This window comes from Perca fluviatilis, chromosome 8, assembly GCF_010015445.1.
Source record: "Perca fluviatilis chromosome 8, GENO_Pfluv_1.0, whole genome shotgun sequence".
NCBI lineage: Eukaryota > Metazoa > Chordata > Actinopteri > Perciformes > Percidae > Perca > Perca fluviatilis.
The window spans coordinates 17,314,762-17,333,228 of NC_053119.1; the positions used below are offsets into that span (position 1 = coordinate 17,314,762).

Genomic DNA, 18,467 nt, shown 5'->3' on the forward strand with positions numbered 1-18,467 from the left:
TATAGCTGGCTATGAACATCTGAACAAAGGTATGACGACATGTTAAGCCCACACTAAAAAAATGATTAAGAAAACATATTCAAAGACTTTTTTTTATCTAAGAAGTACTTAAACAGTGTAAATACATCCCTGGCCATATACACATGAAGCTGCAGAACCATTTAAGCAATATGAGAACTTGATTGTAGTGGTCTATCACATTTAAATTCAAACAATATTCTTAGATTCATCAATCAAAATGTGTTTATTGATGAGACAATGAGCAATTATGTCCAATTAGAGAGATATCTGTGGTAACTTCAAAATTTAAAATCTGCAGGTGAATGGGAGTGTGGAGTCGTAGTTTCTAAGCTTTCACGAATTATTAATGCATGTGATACCATGCCCAACTTGATGAAGTGTTGTGATAAAGTTATAAAAAAAATAATTCACACATGTACATCTCCTTAAAATATGTCAATTTTATCGTTAGCCTAATGCATAAGAAAAAAACATTATTTCCATTCCAAGCAAGATGAGACCAATAAGAGGTTTTGAGTTATTTGTGTCAAGATAATGCTCATAATGCTGTTATTGGAGAATTATATTTCATTAGAATTCACCAAAACAATAGTAGGCCTACATGTAACCTGAGGCCTGAGCCAGATGTGCATAGCATTATGGGTGTAAAATGCAAGATATCCAGGTAGCCTACGTCTGTGTAGAAAGTGTCTGCATGGAGCTGGGGATCACTCGCTGAGAAGAGAATGACTGCAGCAAAAGTGCTGGACAAGTTCCTTTCATAATTTAGCTAAGTAAAGAGAATTATCTTAAACAGACGTAAGATAGTGTGGCCTGCAAAGCCAGATTTAATTATTTTTTACAGTAAAGTAATAAATAGGCAGCTCGAGTATAGTCAACGTCCGGAAGGGGGCAGCAATGCACACAAGGCGCTTTAATGTCAACATCATTTTACCAGACGAAGAATGTCACCTGTCAAAGGTTTGTTAGCTCATATATTTACATTAGCTTCAATGTTGTCATTCCTGCAGACCGCTTGGTAGTGACCATAATGGAGCTGGTATGGTAAGTAATATTTATGACTGCAAACATTTGCCGAATGTCAGTGGTAGATTTTGTGACAATGCAGGCAATTCAACTAGCTAACTAACCTACATTAACTTTGGGCAGGCTAATGTTAGCTAACAAGCTATTTAGCGCCCCAGAGTCGTGTTGAGACTGTCAGCTCCAATGCTTACCAAACGTTAGTTAACGTTACTTGTATAATAAAAGTGCGCTTAAAGGGACAATATGTTACAGTTCTTGTAGCTATTATTCGTTACTGTAGTTATATTTAAAACACGAGTCTGTACCTGCACCATGCTAACCTGACAGTCAAGCTGTTTTAGTGTGGCAGGAAGTTGACGTTTAACATAATTATCTGGGAAGTTAGCTACACTGAGCCTTTTTAGTCGAACGAAATCATTAGCGTTGATTTTATTTTTAAGCTAAGTCATATAACGTTACATGTCCTGTTCTTACTAATCTAGCTTGACAACAATTCATTTATTGTATTGGACAACGCCTTTAATTGTGCCGTTCTTCTTGACAGGATGTTTATTTTCTACTAACTTAACGTTAGCTATAACATTAACTACAGCACTGTGGGGTTCTTGCTTCAGCACACTAGCTAACGTTATCCAATTAGCTAAGATGTTAACGCTAAAATGTTGCGAATCATAACGACGTCGCGATAACGTTAGCTTGTATTTTGAAGGTTGAAACAGGAAGATATGTAACGTTATTCTACCTGACTTGATGCTGTGTACGTTAGCAGCAGACACATGCAGCGCATATGATCCGTAAGTCGACTACTACAGGTCGTGTGAACCTAGCTAGCTAGTTTAGTTAGGCTACTCCATTATCACGGATAACAGTATGAACATTAGATGAGTCATCTTATCTAGCTGTAAGGTAAATTTCATAGTAACACTGCACTTGTATACCCTATAGGGTTTATACTCGCATACTTATGTACATCATATATGATGTACATAAGTAACACCATTGTCCTTATCAGTAAGCACAGAAGCTTTACATTTTGTTGTTATAATATTTCATTCAGATGAAGACCTTTTGCTATTTCAAACAAATTGTCGATTAAAACTTGTGAACATTAAATATATATTGTCCACGCACAGCTGTTGCTTACTGGATGTTTACTGGGTGCTCATCCAATAAATGTGTAATAAATAAACAATACGATAAATAAATGTGTGTACAGTATAATTGTATTTATTTGACTATTCTTTATCCCATTATGCAATTCGAATTTTTGTTTTGTTTGGAAAGTGGTAAACATTAATGCCTGATATAAGAGCCATAGGAAGAAAAGAAATGTGCAGACATATTATATAATATAATAACAGCTATGGCTGATGGTATGTCTTCTGGACAATTAAATATCAAAAAATGGTTAATGTTTGAAAGATTAACTTTCTATTGGTGATGTCAATTTGTTAGAGTTAATTAGGGTTATGGTTGTGAATGTTTTGGGTACAATACAGGCTCTGCAATGATTTATTTTCTCCTTTTAATATAAGGGAGGACCCTCCAGTCCCTGAGGCTCCCTTCTTTACCAAAGATCTCTATGACAAATATTCACTTGCACCCAATATCAGAGAACTGTGGGCCTTTCTCCAAAGGTATGTCAGTTAACATGTGATGTAATACATCAGTTCAGGTGCATTTTACTGTGCTTTTAAAGGCTAACTAGTGAATGTTTATCTGACATGTTTTTTCCCTATTTTTTTTCTCCTTCCCCAAGTCCTGTAGAGAACATAAAACAGGACTGTGGGGCTGCAAAAGCCTCCTGCACTCCTTTCACAAAAGAAGCTGCAGCGTTTAAAGACAACAGTTTCATCAGCAAGCACGAGTCCTGTTGGGACAGCTATGACAGTGACGATCTGTGTGCAGACAATGCTGGGGGAGATGCAGGAGAATGTAAGGATACTGAAAAATCAAGAGTAAAATGTCAGCAGGTTGAGAATGAGGCAGGGGCTGTTTACCCTGAACCCAGACTGCCCCTCCCGTGTATGTCCAGCCTGTCCAGCAAAGAACAGAAGACGTATCTTGGCATTTTGATGAGTAAAAAAACAAGAGATCCTCCACAGGTACTAACATTCTCTCCTTAATGGTATTTTAATCCTGCCAGTCCTTATTGCATTGCTTCTTAAAGTGCCCATATTATGAAAAAAATCACTTTTTCTCTGGTGCTTCCACACGTATACAAACTTGGAAAAAAAAACATCCATGCTGTTTTGAGTGAGATACGGGTTTCTGAATGTATCCTGCCTTCAATCTCTAGCCGAAATGAGGTGGCTAACCGTAGCATGCTAGCTCGTTCTCAACGGCAAAACATTGCTACAACACACACTAGTTCACCATAATCTACAAAAGAACTACTTGCATGTCCCTGTTCTGCAGGTATTCCACACAAAGTTGGAAGTGCGCCCTCGTTTAGAAGAAGTCTCCTGGCTAATCCTGCCTTGTAACGGACCAAAGTTGTTTAAACAGCTAGCTGATATTAGGGTTGTGCCGTTGGACGATATCATCGTGCATCGTGATGGCTGACCGACATCACGATGGAGAGCCACCATCGTGATGCCACGCTCCCCACCCTGTGAGACACACACTAATCCTAGTCGCGGGCGCTGAACGGGAAATTGACAACTGCGCCGGCTTAAACTATCAAAGACACTTGCGTTGGGCTTTGCGCTGTGCTGCGCAGGGTTCAAGATAGGGCCCCTTAAGTGGAAGCGTGCAACCTATTTGTGAAAAAGACCATCGCTTCAGTAGTACTGAAGCACCTCAGCTTGGACACAGCGGTCTCGAGCGAGAGAGAAAAAGTGTTAACGTGGAACGCTATCACACTTTCCTTTCTCCCCTCATTGGACTAAGTTTGTGGACATTACTGTGTGCGTGCATCAATAAGTAAGTCTGATGTCCTGTATACGGGACAATGTTATGTAGGATTTAGTAACAGTAGGCTAATTCACGAGGGTGCTATTTTATGTGTGTACTAATGTTAATGTGCGCTGCAAGAGCTATGTTTCTGTTTATTGAATGCGTTATTCAGTGCAAATATAACCGAGAATGTAGTTTAATCTCAGTAATGATGGTATATTACGTTATAACTGTCACTCTTTTAAAGGCAAATGTTCCACTGTACTGTCGTTACGCAGATCACAGAGATCTGATTGAGTATAGACTTGATGGCACCGTAGTTAAGTGACAGTGGATCAAGTTATAATTTACTGCCCCTACCAGCAGGCAGCAGCATAGCCATTTAATACTGTCTATTTACAGAGGGCATTTAAATGTATGTCTGATCGTTTCTATGTTAACTGTTAGCCCATAGTTGTAGAAAAAAATATTAATGTAAAGAGAGATAGTAAAATAAAAAGTGCTTACCCCCCCGACGACGATATCATTGTCCATCGCGATGTTTTACTATAAACATTATCAACTGCCAATTTAGGGGACATCGCCCAACCCTAGCTGATATGATCCTAACCTAGCTACTGCGCATGTGCGACTGCCAACAAAGATGTTACAGCAGTGAGATGACTCACTCTGTAGCTAAAACAGAGACCTGAACACAGGGTGAAAAGAGGAGCTGCAGCAATGTGCAGTACAACAAAAATATATTGTTTTTTGAAAATTAAACCATGTAAACCTATTCTGGTACAACCTCAAAATACAATGATGAACCTGAAAATGAGCATAATATGGGCACTTTAAAATAACCAGCTCTAATATTTCAGAACTTAAAGGCACGAGTCAACAATGAAGTGATGCAGTTCATGAGGTACCTGCAAGATGTGGCCAGAATATGTGCTGACGACTACAACTTCATATCACAGGGAGCTGTGCAATATTCAGAGGTACTAATACTCCACGGATTGTACCTGTCATCAGCTCTGTGAGATGTTTTCTTTTTCATAAGTATTTAAACATAGAGCCCTAATTTGTTTTTCAGGAGTTCTTCAGGGGGTGTTTGGAGCGCATTAAGACATTTCCTGAGCTCTACCAGATCCATGAAATGACTAGTTTGACAGGGGGAACATTCAACCCAGGGCTGAAGCTGACCTTTGAGAAACAGCTGCTGATCATGGTAATTCACTTTTGAAGTGCTACCATCACGCAGGAGCTGTTCCAGTCCCGTTTATGTGTTAAAATATGCCCATCGTCCAGTTTTCTGTTCAACCTCTACATCTTGAATTGTTGAATTGCAGAATCAGTCTTTTGGTGTTGATTCACTTGCTCTATTTCCATATTTGTACCCTTTATTTCTCCAGGGCAATGTGGATATTACAGACCACAAGATAGTGCCTGCTGATGCACAGCTTGCATCGGATTATCAGAGTGTTTCATCAGAGAATCCTCCAGCTAAAAAAGCCAAGGACATGCACGCTGTAAGCAATTGTCTCTCTTTTTTTAATTACTCCAATAAAGTAAGTCACAAAGATATTTCACTGCTAGAATGGGATTCATGACCGCAGGTCTATTGTAACTCCATTTCAGCTCTTGCAGTTTTCACAAAAGACACCAGAGGGTGTTCATGTCTTGCTCAGCGAAACCAGTGCTATTTGTGTTTCTGAAAGATGCCGGGTCTCACACCGTACTATCAAAGTCCAGTTAATTGTAGACCGTTGTGAAGTTACCTGTGTTTGTTTGACTGATACAGTGGATGTTCTGGTTGTGTGACCTAGTTTTGTCTGTTTCTACAGACGATCAGCAGTGATAGTAATGCCGAGAACCTGTGTGCTCGGTATGAGCCTCACGTGTGTCTGACTCGAGATGCCCTCGTCAGGCTGCTAGACAACCATGGCCCTGACTTTGGAGAGCAATGGGAACTGCCCGTTTGTGTCAAATTAAACCCAGGAAAAGGTATAGCATCATCTACTCAGGCTGTTAGTTTAATTAGGGCAAATTTAGGCTTTGCTTTCAATGGGTAAAAAAACTAAAGAACAAAACATCTTTCTTTTCTTTTTTTTTCTCTCCACTTTGTGTTGCTGTTCACTTCAAGCAATCAAAGCATGACAAAAATGCCACCAAATAATCATCCTATTTTATCCTATTAAAACCAGATATTAGAATAAATCTTTGTGTTCTGAATAATCAACATACAGTAACCTACGTCTTCACAACAAAAACTACAAAACAACATTTTAAATGCACCAAAGATGTGCTTACTTGCTACATTCATGCCAAATGGCATTGTGTATACAAAAAAAGTTAGTAGTTAATTAGGAGTTCAATGTTATAATGATCTTTTATTTTTTTATTGGGTGAGACATTTTTGGAACTTTACATTTCTTCTCAATAAGTGATTTAAAATTTTTAGAGCAACAGAAAAAAAGTCAATGCAATTTTGGAATTTAAGGATGTATTACATTTACACAAGGATACATTACATTTACATAGATTACATTTACTAAAAAAAAAAAGTCTTCACATTGGCATTTTGCAACATAGTTTTTTAGGGTTGAGACTAGAGATGGTCCGATACCACTTTTTTGCTTCCCGATACCGATTCCGATACCTGAACTTGCGTATCGGCCGATACCGAGTACCGATCCGATACCAGCGTGTCATATATTTCATTATGTTTTAACATCTGTATACTACTATCTCTGTATGGATGTGATATGATTTCTTTCTTTGTTGTCGGTCTGGCTCAGGTTAAACTCTTTGTGAAACATGAACAAACGCAAACAAGGAATGCCCCAGAACTTTCTTTTATAGTTTTAATGAAAAAGAACATAAATAAACTACTTTAACGTAGATTTTCTTTAGGGCTTCATTACGTGGTATCGGATCGGTGCATAAACTCCAGTACTTCCCGATACCGATACCAGCGTTTTAGGCAGTATCGGAGCCGATACCGATACTGGTATCGGTATCGGAACATCTCTAGTTGAGACATTTTTACTCCATGTTTGTGAATGAAATGCAGTTTGCCGCAGTAAAGATATGAGAAAAATCAGTGTGTAATTACATTGAATGGCCTCATGGGGGCACTGTTTCACACATCCTTTATTTCATGTGTCATATTTACAGGCAATAGTGGGAAGAAGACTGTGTACATAGACTCACCTCTTCTGAAGACTGAAATGACAGTGAGAGAGAGGAGTCATATCTACCATGAGGAGAGTTTGAAGCTTTCCCTCAAGAAGAATGGAAGTATAAATGTGTTCCATTTAATGACGGAGCTTCCTGAGGATGAGCAGAAAGTCTCACCGGTACGTAGTGGCACAAGCATACAGGGTGTGATGTATGTGGTCTAATTTCATCAGAACAATGATGATTTGTTTTCTGTTTCTAAATCAGGAGAGCTCAAAAAGAAACGTAGTGTCTTTTGAAAACAATGGTCTTGACTTTGAGGTGGACTTTACTGACCTGGAGACATTTGGAGAGACTGCACCCATTAAAACCCCCAAGATGCAGAAGACACAGAATGAGCAAGATGCATGTGTTAAAAGTAAAAAAGCTTCAAGTTCCCCATCTTTAAGTAAGACCAAAGAGATGGACACCGTATTGACCGATGTGGAGGATCCCATAACAGAGGAGACAACTCAGCTAGTTCTGAATGAGGCAATTGCACAAAAAACTGAACAAATGAGAATGGACTCTGCTCAGGAAAGTGACGAAGAGCTGCCTTTTATAGGAGACTCAGATGAGGAGAAGCTGGTAATTGATGACTCTGTGTCTCCAGCTAAAACACCTACAAAACAACATAAGCCTAAGACCACTCCAAACTCTGCAGATTCCCCAATTACTCCTGTCTCCGAGTCTGCACCTGTAAATTCAGAGTCATCTTCCCCTCAAAAAGTTAAAAAGCAGAGGCGACAGTCCAAAAAAACAGACTCATCTGGCGACCAGCTGGGTGAGATCCTGCGCATGCAGACAGCCATGTTCAATTCTGCAAGTGACACAGCCAAGTGTTCGGCCATATCCCAGGAGACCAACTCACCCACCCGAGGTATGGGACCCTCACTTCACTCTCATCCAATGTCTCTGGTTAAGGCCTGTGTGTCCTCATATTTGGAGAGAAAACAGAACCAGGATGGAGAGACCTGCCCTGCTTCTCATGAATCTGAACCAGTGGTCAACTTTACTGCTACAGAGCACAAAAGTTAGTGTCAAATTGATTTTCATTACGTGGTTTTAGGTTTGTAAGTGTCTATGTGCTTAATTAACATTAGTACATTATTTCCTCCAACGCAGAAATACTGTCACAAGACCTGCAGGCTGGTGCTGAGGATGAACAAGATTACAAGGCTCCAGAGGAAGGCAACCTGCTCTACAAGCTTTACAGTCTGCAAGACTTGCTGCTCATGGTATGCAGCTCTGTCTCACTGACCCATACCAGAAAAGTAGGCCAAAACAGCCAAAACCAGGTATACCAGTCTATATACTCATCCTCCAGAATTCCATAGTGTAACTTCACATATTAAGTATAAAATGAATATATATGCAATCCCATTTCTGTCCTTTTTTTCTGCCCCCAATAGTATGTGCCAGTGCATGTCTTGCCCAAGCTGGAGTACCAATTGAGTTATGGTGTTGAGTGTCTAAGCAGCAGTGAGGCTTGCCAGCTGTGGACTGAGACATTGCTCCACTCTAGCACGGTGTCCTACATAGGTAAAAAAACTAAAATGTATTACTTTTACCTGCATTCCTATACTTTTTAAATTCAGTGAAAATCAGTTTTGTAATGTAATGTGGAGTGTCCCTTTAGTCTTTAATGTTTTAACATAGTTGCCAAGAAAATAGTTAAAGTAAAATGGATGCTGCTAAATATAAGAGAATTTTCACTTCTTCCTTCCTCAGAGGGTTTAGTAGAGTCCACATGGCAGATCTTCCCACAAACCAATGGCATAGTCTTTAGATGACTCACCATCCTGCTGTGACTGTGTGTAGGGATTGAGTTTACTTTGTTGCTATAACTACAGCCACATTTGATTGTGGGGAATTACAGTGTGCAAAGCTCAGCTAAATGTTGTTTTGAACTTCAGGTAAGTTCCCTAATGCATATTGTCGACTTACACGTGCTGCTAACCTGTAGCTCAAGATTCAGGGAAAGACTCCAATCCTTTTTCTGTACTAGGTTCATTGATTTGTTGACTTGTATAGGTGTTGGCTGGGAAAGTACATCGCCATCTAAAAAGAATAATTAGTTTTGTGGTTCTGTTGGCATAGTTGACATACTGGCCACACTGAGCTTCACTGTCCGTACAGAAAGCTTGTATATGGGTTCCCTATGGGTTAGGTTCACTATGAATGGCTTTGCCAAAAAGTGAATCTAACCCTGTGTATCAGGCACTTGAGACCCTAGATTTTTTGAAAGAGGATGCAGTTTAAAAATTGTTGTACCTTTCCGTCTTAGTATTATGAGAACAGAAATAACCGTTGAGAAAACAGTGATAACATTCAAGCTATGGCAAACCCTATAGAAAATCTCCCACTTAATGTCATTATGCAACAGACATACTGATAAAAGACTTCCTTCTTTGCTTAGTGGTTCGTAGTTCATCATGTGGTTTATCATGTGGCATTCCCCAAATCTGTTTTTATAGCTGTGGATGCAGGCTCCAGCACAGTCACATAGTTGAAGGAAGGCCTTGTGGAAATAAGCAGGCATTACATGCTACAGTGGGAGTCATGAAAGGAGACAGGACCAACAAACAAGCTTGTAACAATGCTGGCAAATCAACACAGACTAATTACTTTGTAAGCACTAGGAATGGCATTGATGATGAAGTGAAGCTCTTGATGTGCACACGCAGAAGCTCTTGTTCTTTTCTCAGTGTATCTTTCACTCTCCCGTTGTCTCTGTAGCTCACATCAATGCGCACACATCAAAAGTAGCTGTGCTGAGAAAGCTGCCTGACGGCTGGAAACAGAACCTCTCCTGTGGTTTCAAGTGAGTGTCGATGCAACAGATATTGATTAGGATTAACCTTATCACCCCTGTATGATTATATCGTTTAAGATGTTGTCAACTTGAGATTCACTCAGTTAATCAATAATCCATGCCTTTTCATTAGTGGTAGCTATCATTGCCTCTGGTTTTGTCAACTGAGTTAGTGTTGGAATTTAGATTCCTACCAAAGTAATCAGACTGAAACTTGGTGATATCTCTTTTCCATCCACAGGCCTTCCAATTCGCTGAATATACTGCAGCACCTACTGAAAAAGCTAACTGGGTAAGTTGATGAGCACATTCTTTATCTTGATCTCATTATTTTTGCAGAAATAATAATAACTCTTGGCTTCACAGCTTTTGATTTAATGCAGTAAAGTAACAGTTTTTGATTAATGGTCCTAATGAGAGCACACAATGTATTTAATGTGTAAAAAAAAAAAAAAAAAAAAACATGCATAGATGAATGTGGTTTGATTGAAATCCAGGGGTTGGGGCTTTTTCTTAAACTCTATTGTTTAGTTGGGCAACATCTACAGATGAGTTGTGTGTGCACATCTGTCTTCATGCTCTGTTTTAAGATGATGAAACGATTGTACAGTCATGATGTCTGACAGCCTCGGGCTTAAAACACGACGATAGTTTGCCTTTGTGGTTGTGTTGGAGGGTTACGCAATCAATTACTCAACGACACACAATGCGTGTGTCACCTTCTGCTTTCTTAAGACTCCGTTCACCTCCATCATTTGGCTGGAAAGAACAAAACCCTTCAGAATGCTTCAACATGTTTCAGTCTGTGGGTTTTGACTTTAACACACCCTCAATGACTTCATTTCGTTTTGTAGGTTGGAGGAAGGACAGTACCTGATTGCGCACAAGGCAGGGGAACCATTTGTGACCTTATTAAAAGCGGCTAATGGGAAAGTGAGTCGGGGGGCATACAACCTGCAGCAGGTCCACAGCTCAGTCCCAAAGCTCCCGGCCCCCGGCCTCGTGCCCTGGATACCTGTTGATCCCGCTGTGGTCCTGCCCTTCCACCAGAAACACGGCCGTGTCCCCTGCACCTTCCCACCAACACCCTTCATAAAGGTGTGTACTTGATTTACGTCACCATAGTAACTGTGAAACAACATAATAGCACTGGAGGTCATGAACGGATAAGTGATGGCAATGAGATGAAAGATTGTTGGAACTATTAGGACGTGTTGGTTAATGGCTAGAAAGTCCACACACACGCACAAGCCCAAAACTATGGACAATAGAGAGTATAGCCATATCAACAACAGCTCAACAGTGTTAAAGATGTAGACTGAGACATGTATTGAATGCCTGTATAAATTCCACATATCAACTTTTTTATTTAACTTGTATGTACGTACAGAAAACAACTAAAATAAGTTTTAAACTGGGCATTTGGATTTGTCACTAATGTTTGTACTTCTGAGAATGACAAACAAATTATTTGAGTCTATAATGTGTGACGCTACTTCAATTTAGCCCCAGTTATTTAAAGATATAATCTTTTTACCTTCCTTTATCCTACCAGACAGCGAAAGTTGGGTCATCGCAGTCCAACAACCATGGAGCGGGGCAGTCAAAGAACAACTTGAATGCAGGCGGCAACACCAAGAAAAATAAAAATAAACGTGCAGCCAGGCGTAACAAGTATATTAAAAAACTAGTTCAGAAGTCCATTTAAATAATCCCATGTCAAAGGATTTAATATCATGTCATTTATTTCATTTCATATTAGGTGAGTCAGATAAGGACTTGTACTGCAAAGGAAAGGAAACCACTGACAATATCTATGATTTCATACTGGAAATACATTATGACCTTAAACATAAATGTGAATGCTAAAGCACTCGATATAGAAAATATACTTTTTTATATTCTGATTTTGTTCAGAGACATGTTTTGTATATTTAGTCAATTAAAATGTTTTGTGATAAACGAGCAACAATAAACTTTTTTCTAAGTATCCAAATGGGGGTATGGTTACTGTCTTCCCATGTTTATAACTGCTGGAAGTAGACCTTAGACATCTCCTTGAAAATCTCCTGAGGACGTGTGTGGTTGTGTGTGTGTGTGTGTGTGTGTGTGTGTGTGTGTGTGTGTGTGTGTGTGTGTGTGTGTGTGTGTGTGTGTGTGTGTGTGTGTGTGTGTGTGTGTGTGTGTGTGTGTGTGTGTGTGTGTGTGTGTGTGTGTGTGTGTGTGTGTGTGTGTGTGTGTGTGTGTGTGTGTGTGTGTGTGTGTGTGTGTGTGTGTGTGGTAGATTTAAAACTGGAGAGTCCAGTGGCTGCTTGTGGAATAGGGTGGAGTCATGAGTGCATTGAAAGGGGAAGCCTTTTTCTGTCAGAGAAGTTGAACCTCCACACCCATTCCACCTAAACATCGCCTGGACATATCGCTGCATCTCCACCTAGGTAAGTTCAATGTAGTTATGTATTTTAATGTGGGCTAACAGATAAACTTTACACTGCAGGAAGGTTTAAGTTGTTTTTTATGTTTTCCCAACTTGCAGTCATGAGTCATGACAAATGATTTCCACACAGTTTCCATTTAGTTTGTGCAAACATCTTTTTGTAGTTTCTTTCCTTGTGTTCTTGGTTAAGTAAGAATACGTTCCTGCTCTCCAGTCTGAACTCTGTGCTCTGTTGTTTTTCCAGACTTGAGTACAGTAGCATTTTTTTCCAGGGTGTGTCTCTATGTGCTTTCTGTTAAGGATGTGTGTCAAACTGAACAAGGATTTGAAAGAGCTAGTTTGTCAGTAGTATCTAACCTCTTTACTAGAAACTGCTCTGAATGTGAATATGGCAAAGCAATGAAAACAAAGGAATAACTTAATAAAATTGATAAAGTCTTGCAGTGATTTGTGTGACTCGGTTGTACCAAAAGCAACAACTTAATGAAGTTCCCCGGTCTCTGTTTAGAAGACCTTAGTGGTTCAAGTGATAATGATTATATCTTGAGACGAAACAAACATGACCCGTTGCAGCTCAGACATGTTGGTGATAGGATTACAATGAGATTTGATTACAAGATTGTACAGTGTTGATAGTTTGTCACTTTTTCCAGGACAGTCAAAATGGCTATGGTATCAGAGTTTCTGGGACAGCTGTCTCTCAACATCGGGGTAATGTCATATATTTATTTTATATTTTTATGATGATAACTTTCCTACAATACATGATGTACCTTAAAGTGTTCAACTTATGCTTTTTCCCTTTATTGTGTTGTATATCTTTTTTGTGCACGTTATAGATTTAGAAAGTGAAAAAGCCCAAAGTCCACCCCAAAGGGACTTACCATCTCCAACAGAAAACACTGTTCACAAACTGCTCCAAACAGCTCTATTGTAGTCCAGCCTTTACTTCAGAGACGACCGTGCGTCGCTTTGTAACACACGTTATAATGCTCGCCTAGCTGCTAGCGTGGCACACCCTCATACTCTGCTTCTGACTGGCTAGTAGTCCTTACCTAGCTACTGCTCATGTGCGGCTACTGCTCACATGCGACTCCCAACAAAAATGGAAAAGAGGTGTGATGCCTCACTCTGTAGCTAAAACAGAGAGCTCAACACACAGGGTGAAAAGAGGAGCTGCTGCAATGTGCAATACAACAAAAATATTAAACCATGTAAACCTATTCTGATATAACCTCTAAATACAATTATGAACCTGAAAATGAGCATAATATGAGCACTTTAAATACTTACAAATAAGGTGGCATCAATTTTTATCCCACTCTAATTTGCTTTGGACTCTCAGGCCAATGAACCCACATACCCCACCGTCGTACCTGCTATGGACTTTGACCCTGACAGAGATGCTGCCAGAATAGAGACTGCTATCAAAACCAAAGGCAAGATGCAGTACAGTACATACAACAAAAATCAGTGCTTGGTTGCTACAGATAAGTAGCTGGTATTTGTGAGTCAGCATCCTGGCTTAAAACGTATTGACTGGGAACACCTCCAAGCTCTGTTCTGGCCACTGACTGGGAGCCACTGGCAACAGTCTGACTGCTAACTCAACAATCCACCATTTTAAGAATCTTGTAATGTGTGTGGAGTGATGTGTCTTTGCTAATGAGGGTTTGAGGGGAAAAATACCTTGTGACCACATCATGTGTTAAAGCAAGCTAGCTTAGCTGCCCGGCCCTCTTATAGTTTTGTATATTCTTCAAAATGCACTTTAAAAGTAGTTAAAGCTAAATCTACACACATTGTATGTTCAAATGACTCCAAACATGCTATACGTGGCTCAGATTCTTACTGTACACGTTGAATATTGTTTTCTACATATTGAATTTCCTTAGGCACCAAATGTCAAAGGATGTCAGAATTATTACAGATAAATCAGGCAAAACCTTTACACAACCAAATTTGAGTCATACTTTTTGTTTGTCTGTTATTTATTCCTCTGAACTCTTCTTCTCAATGTTAAGCCATATAGAGTCAACTGTGTTGCTCTTGGATATATTTGTGTAAATATATTATTGTTATGTCTTTTTCATTCAAACATTAGGAGTGGATGAACAGACCATCATTGACGTCCTAACAAAGCGGACCTACGCACAAAGGAGAGAAATCGCTTTTGCATATGAAAAGAGGGCAAAGAAGGTACAGTAGGCCGGGAGAGACAATCTAAAAGGCTTCACAGCTCGATTATGTGGTGGCTGTAACAGTAAGGGACACATTTGGTTAACACTGTTGTATTTTTAGGACATGATCTCAGCCCTGAAGGGAGCGCTGTCTGGCTCTCTGGAAACAGTGATCCTTGGGTTGATGCAGAGCACACCGCAGTTCGATGCCTCAGAGATCAGAGGATCTATCAAGGTAACGGACACCGATTGCATGAGTGGGGTGTATAGCATCAGTGGATTCGATTGAAGGGCGATACTGCCCTCTACTGGACAAATGACATAACTTGCTTTTTTGCTACACCCCAGTCTAACTTAATTGTGTGTATATAGTATAGTATAGTATATATGAAATAGTAAAGACTTCTGTCTCTTTCAGGGTGCAGGAACAGATGAAGAAACACTTATTGAGGTCCTGTGCTCACGCAGCAATAATGAGCTGGTGGAGATCAAGAAGGTCTACAAGGAGTGTAGGTCCAAAACATCCCAGGCATTCACATAAAGGGCTGCAAATACATTGTATAATGCCTCACCTATAGGTTGTGGTGCTTTGCATGCGCTATTAGGCTATTGTACAACCTAGGCTCTCTGTCTATAAAAAGTCTTGTGCCCTGTCTTAAATGTTCTTGAACCAGAAATTCCACAGCCATACAAGATGACTCTGGTTATATAGGGAAAGCTAAATGCCGGAATGAAAACTATTATTTCCCACAGTGTTCAAGAAGGAACTGGAGAAAGATGTGGCAGGTGACACCTCTGGGAACTTTGCTAAGCTGCTCTTGGCTCTGGTACAGGTGAGATTTGTTAGTGCCTGTCTTTTTGATTTATGTAACACCATACAGTTGAAGCTGACCTGAGTTTGTGTCTTGTTTCTGTGCAGACCAAGAGAGCAGAACCAACGGCTATTATAGACTATGAAAAGATCGATGCGGATGCCAGAGTATGTTGCCCATTTTCACTTTGTCTGTGGAATCTAAAGTTAATCGATTTTGGCATCAAATTCAATATTCAGTACCTCATGCTAATTTTGAAATATCCACTAAATTGTCCAAAATGAGTGGAAATTCTGGATAACTTGGTAAAACTTTGTACACTTTAGAATTTTGTGCACATTAGATAATACTTAATTTTGGTACCTTGATATCTAAAAGGAGTGACACCACTCTCATGCCACAAATTATTCATTGATATTTTGTTGATTCCACTCAGGCACTCTTTGAGGCTGGGGTAATGATAAAAGGAACTGATGTACCGACTTGGATCTCCATTATGTCTGAGAGAAGCGTACCCCACCTACAGAAAGGTAAGATACCATGTTTTCTTTTGGTATCGCGTTGTCAAGTGTTAATTTTTAATTCTCCTTAAAATTGTAAAATACCCATTAACAATCAGTTACATGTTTTTCTCTGTTAGTGTTTCAGAGGTACAAGAGTTACAGCCCCTACGACATGCAGGAGAGCATTGTGAAGGAAGTTAAAGGAGACTTGCAAAAGTCCTTCCTGGTGCTAGGTACACATATCTTTTATCAGTAATTCCTATTATGAATACATTAGACCAGGGGTCACCAACCTTTTCTAAACTGAGAGCTACTTCATGTTGGTGACCCCTGCATTAGACTGATTATTAATCATCTTAAGTGAATATTCACCCTGTAGGCTGGATTTTGTTGTATGAATCCCTTCTAAAATTACAAAAGAAAATCATCTGTCAAATACAAGATGTGTTATTGTGGATATTAATTCTGTTTTTCTTTTGCTCCAGTTAAGTGCTTTGAAAACAAACAGCTGTTCTTTGCCAACAAACTGAATGAAGCCATGAAGGTAGTTACAGTGCCGTTGTCTTTCTTCTTGTTGAAATGTGGCTATTTTAAGGGCCTGAGTTTTTTTCTTTTTTTTTTTTATGGAACAGATGTAAGAAGTACATCTGCTTGTGAAAGTGCAATTTTGCTGCAGGAACACAGAATCCAAAGTTGGCAAAAGTTATCTTACAGCAGCGTTGCATCAGCAGCTGTAGTTAAGTTTAAAGTTAGTGCTGACTTGTGCTTGTCTGTTCAGGGTAAAGGAGCCAAAGAGAAGATAGTGACCAGAATTATTGTGTCACGCTGCGAGGTGGACCTTAAGAAGATCTGTTCTCAATACAAGACCAACTTTGGACAGTCTCTGCAAAAGAGTATTACAGTGAGTGAATTATACAGGCTGCCCCTGGCCTATTACTGATTCACAGTAAGGCTTGTTCTGTCATGCAGCCCCTCTAACCGGCTCTGTTTCTGCAGGAACACACCAAGGGAGACTACCAGAAGGCGCTGCTCAGCCTGTGTGGACCAGAGGAGTAAAAATGAATCGTCCGTATCAAAAGGTCCTCACTTTCCACCACCGAAAAGGTGGGCTTATGAATATTACACTTGGAACAAACTCTGCGGCAAAAGCCCACCCTACTTTTTCTGCAGACATTTGAATGCAACATTTAACGAGATACATTTATCTTTTTGACACATGAAGAATCTGTATAACAGCTTACTTTTGTTATACCAAAATGGCAATAAAGTTTCCTTGCATCCCACTCATTTGTTCTTACTTGATGTTTACACAGATAACCATTAGAGGGCGCTATAGTAGCATTAATAGCAGACAGCTCCAGTTCCTCTTTGTCTCAGGCCTCATACTATTGATACCTGCTGAAGAAATGTAGATATCTTACACGTTTAAATATAATGAAATATTTGATGTCAAATTACATTTTGACATTCCATTATAATAATTTCCCCTTATTATTCTATGTAGTAAATCAAGTGAAAATAAATTAAGACAGCTATACAGAGGACTAGCATTTGCTGAAGAGATGAAAATATTAGTTATGCAGTTTGTGACATTTTAAAATAGTGTTTAAAATTGTTGTATTTAAATTCAAAACATCAACAGCACAAACTTGAAGATGTATGACTCTATGAAAACGCAGTAATGTACAGCATCTTTTCATACAAATAATTATGATAAAATCTTCCTCATTTTCCACTATGAGGTTCCATCAAGATGATTTAATCATTAGTGTGTTTTTCTGTGTTTGTTTGGTGCTAATATTTTAATTAAAAATGTTAATTTTACCTCCGGCAAAGATGATTTGCATACCACTAAACAAGCTTCAATACAGTGTGTTTCTGCTGTTTAGTTTGTGGTCTCTCAGGATGAAATAACCACCACAGTGTTGTCAAGGCATTTCTACTGAAGTATAAGAAATGTCCCCAAAAGGCAAGATCAGTACTGCTGAACACAGCGATGAGGAAAAGGATGTAAGGAAAAGTGCACAGACTTAATAATTTAATGAAAACAAAGTGGTGTTCTGTGGCTCAAATATGATAGAAGATCATCTATTATTGGGAGAGGAATTGCCTTATAAAATAATGCTTCTGTCTAATATTTTCACTGGTTGAGTAGCTGAGGAGAAAAATGGCTTTAACTTTTAACAAGGCACTGGATTTATGATCATTTTGTAATAATATTGATGAGAACATTAGCCCTTTGTGATGGTTTATGTTTATAGGCAATAAAAAAATAAAATATAGTCCAAAGTAAGGTAAAACAGTATTTTGCAAAGCAAGGAGTGAGATTTATGCCTGAATGTGGTGACAGATTAATCTCTGCATCATAAAGAGGAAAGCACCACCATATTTTTCCCTTTTTTATATAGATGTACAACATGCTGTTCTGTTCAAGGCCAGCCCGTAGGGACCTCCAGCAAACCCAAGGGGAACTCTCTTCTCAATTGAAACGATGCAATTTACTGTCCCAAACGCTGGCACTTCATCATTCAGAGGACTTTAACCCCATGAATGTCAAACACAGAGCATGCTGGGAAG

At 39.3% G+C, this 18,467-nt stretch overlaps 2 protein-coding genes across 5 annotated transcripts; both read left to right on the forward strand.

Annotated features, from left to right (window-relative positions):
• Positions 1-909: 909 nt before the first annotated feature.
• ice2 (interactor of little elongator complex ELL subunit 2) lies at positions 910-11,957 on the forward strand. 4 transcript variants are annotated; one of them, XM_039809263.1, is made up of 15 exons: positions 910-981; positions 2,583-2,684; positions 2,807-3,152; positions 4,806-4,925; positions 5,021-5,155; positions 5,340-5,456; positions 5,772-5,931; positions 7,105-7,286; positions 7,375-8,179; positions 8,272-8,444; positions 8,559-8,688; positions 9,886-9,970; positions 10,203-10,253; positions 10,816-11,059; positions 11,517-11,957. In XM_039809263.1, the coding sequence occupies exons 1-15, from the start codon at positions 938-940 to the stop codon at positions 11,667-11,669; spliced, it is 2,847 nt and encodes a 948-aa protein (XP_039665197.1). In that variant the 5' UTR covers positions 910-937; the 3' UTR covers positions 11,670-11,957. The 4 variants fall into 4 exon arrangements, with proteins under 4 accessions (XP_039665197.1, XP_039665196.1, XP_039665198.1 ...); XM_039809262.1 differs by having other exon boundaries at positions 923-1,065; XM_039809264.1 differs by lacking the exon at positions 910-981 and adding an exon at positions 1,623-1,841.
• A 299-nt stretch (positions 11,958-12,256) lies between these two features.
• anxa2a (annexin A2a) lies at positions 12,257-17,173 on the forward strand. Its single transcript, XM_039809266.1, has 13 exons — positions 12,257-12,396; positions 13,049-13,106; positions 13,741-13,834; positions 14,500-14,594; positions 14,697-14,810; positions 14,994-15,084; positions 15,329-15,408; positions 15,495-15,554; positions 15,824-15,917; positions 16,028-16,123; positions 16,376-16,434; positions 16,669-16,791; positions 16,887-17,173. Exons 2-13 carry the CDS (start codon positions 13,059-13,061, stop codon positions 16,944-16,946), a joined length of 1,014 nt encoding a protein of 337 aa, XP_039665200.1. The 5' UTR covers positions 12,257-12,396; positions 13,049-13,058; the 3' UTR covers positions 16,947-17,173.
• The last annotated feature ends 1,294 nt before the right edge of the window (positions 17,174-18,467 follow it).

Bases quoted from the DNA above. Each gene is read 5' to 3' on its own strand.
- anxa2a (XM_039809266.1), top strand. From the start codon at position 13,059: ATGGCTATGGTATCAGAGTTTCTGGGACAGCTGTCTCTCAACATCGGG. The intron at 13,835-14,499 runs GCAAGATGCAGT...TTCAAACATTAG, and splicing joins GACTGCTATCAAAACCAAAG to GAGTGGATGAACAGACCATC. The intron at 15,555-15,823 runs GTATGTTGCCCA...GATTCCACTCAG, and splicing joins AGATCGATGCGGATGCCAGA to GCACTCTTTGAGGCTGGGGT.
- ice2 (XM_039809262.1), top strand. From the start codon at position 938: ATGTCAACATCATTTTACCAGACGAAGAATGTCACCTGTCAAAGGTTT. The intron at 2,685-2,806 runs GTATGTCAGTTA...TCCTTCCCCAAG, and splicing joins CTGTGGGCCTTTCTCCAAAG to TCCTGTAGAGAACATAAAAC. The intron at 5,457-5,771 runs GTAAGCAATTGT...CTGTTTCTACAG, and splicing joins AAGCCAAGGACATGCACGCT to ACGATCAGCAGTGATAGTAA.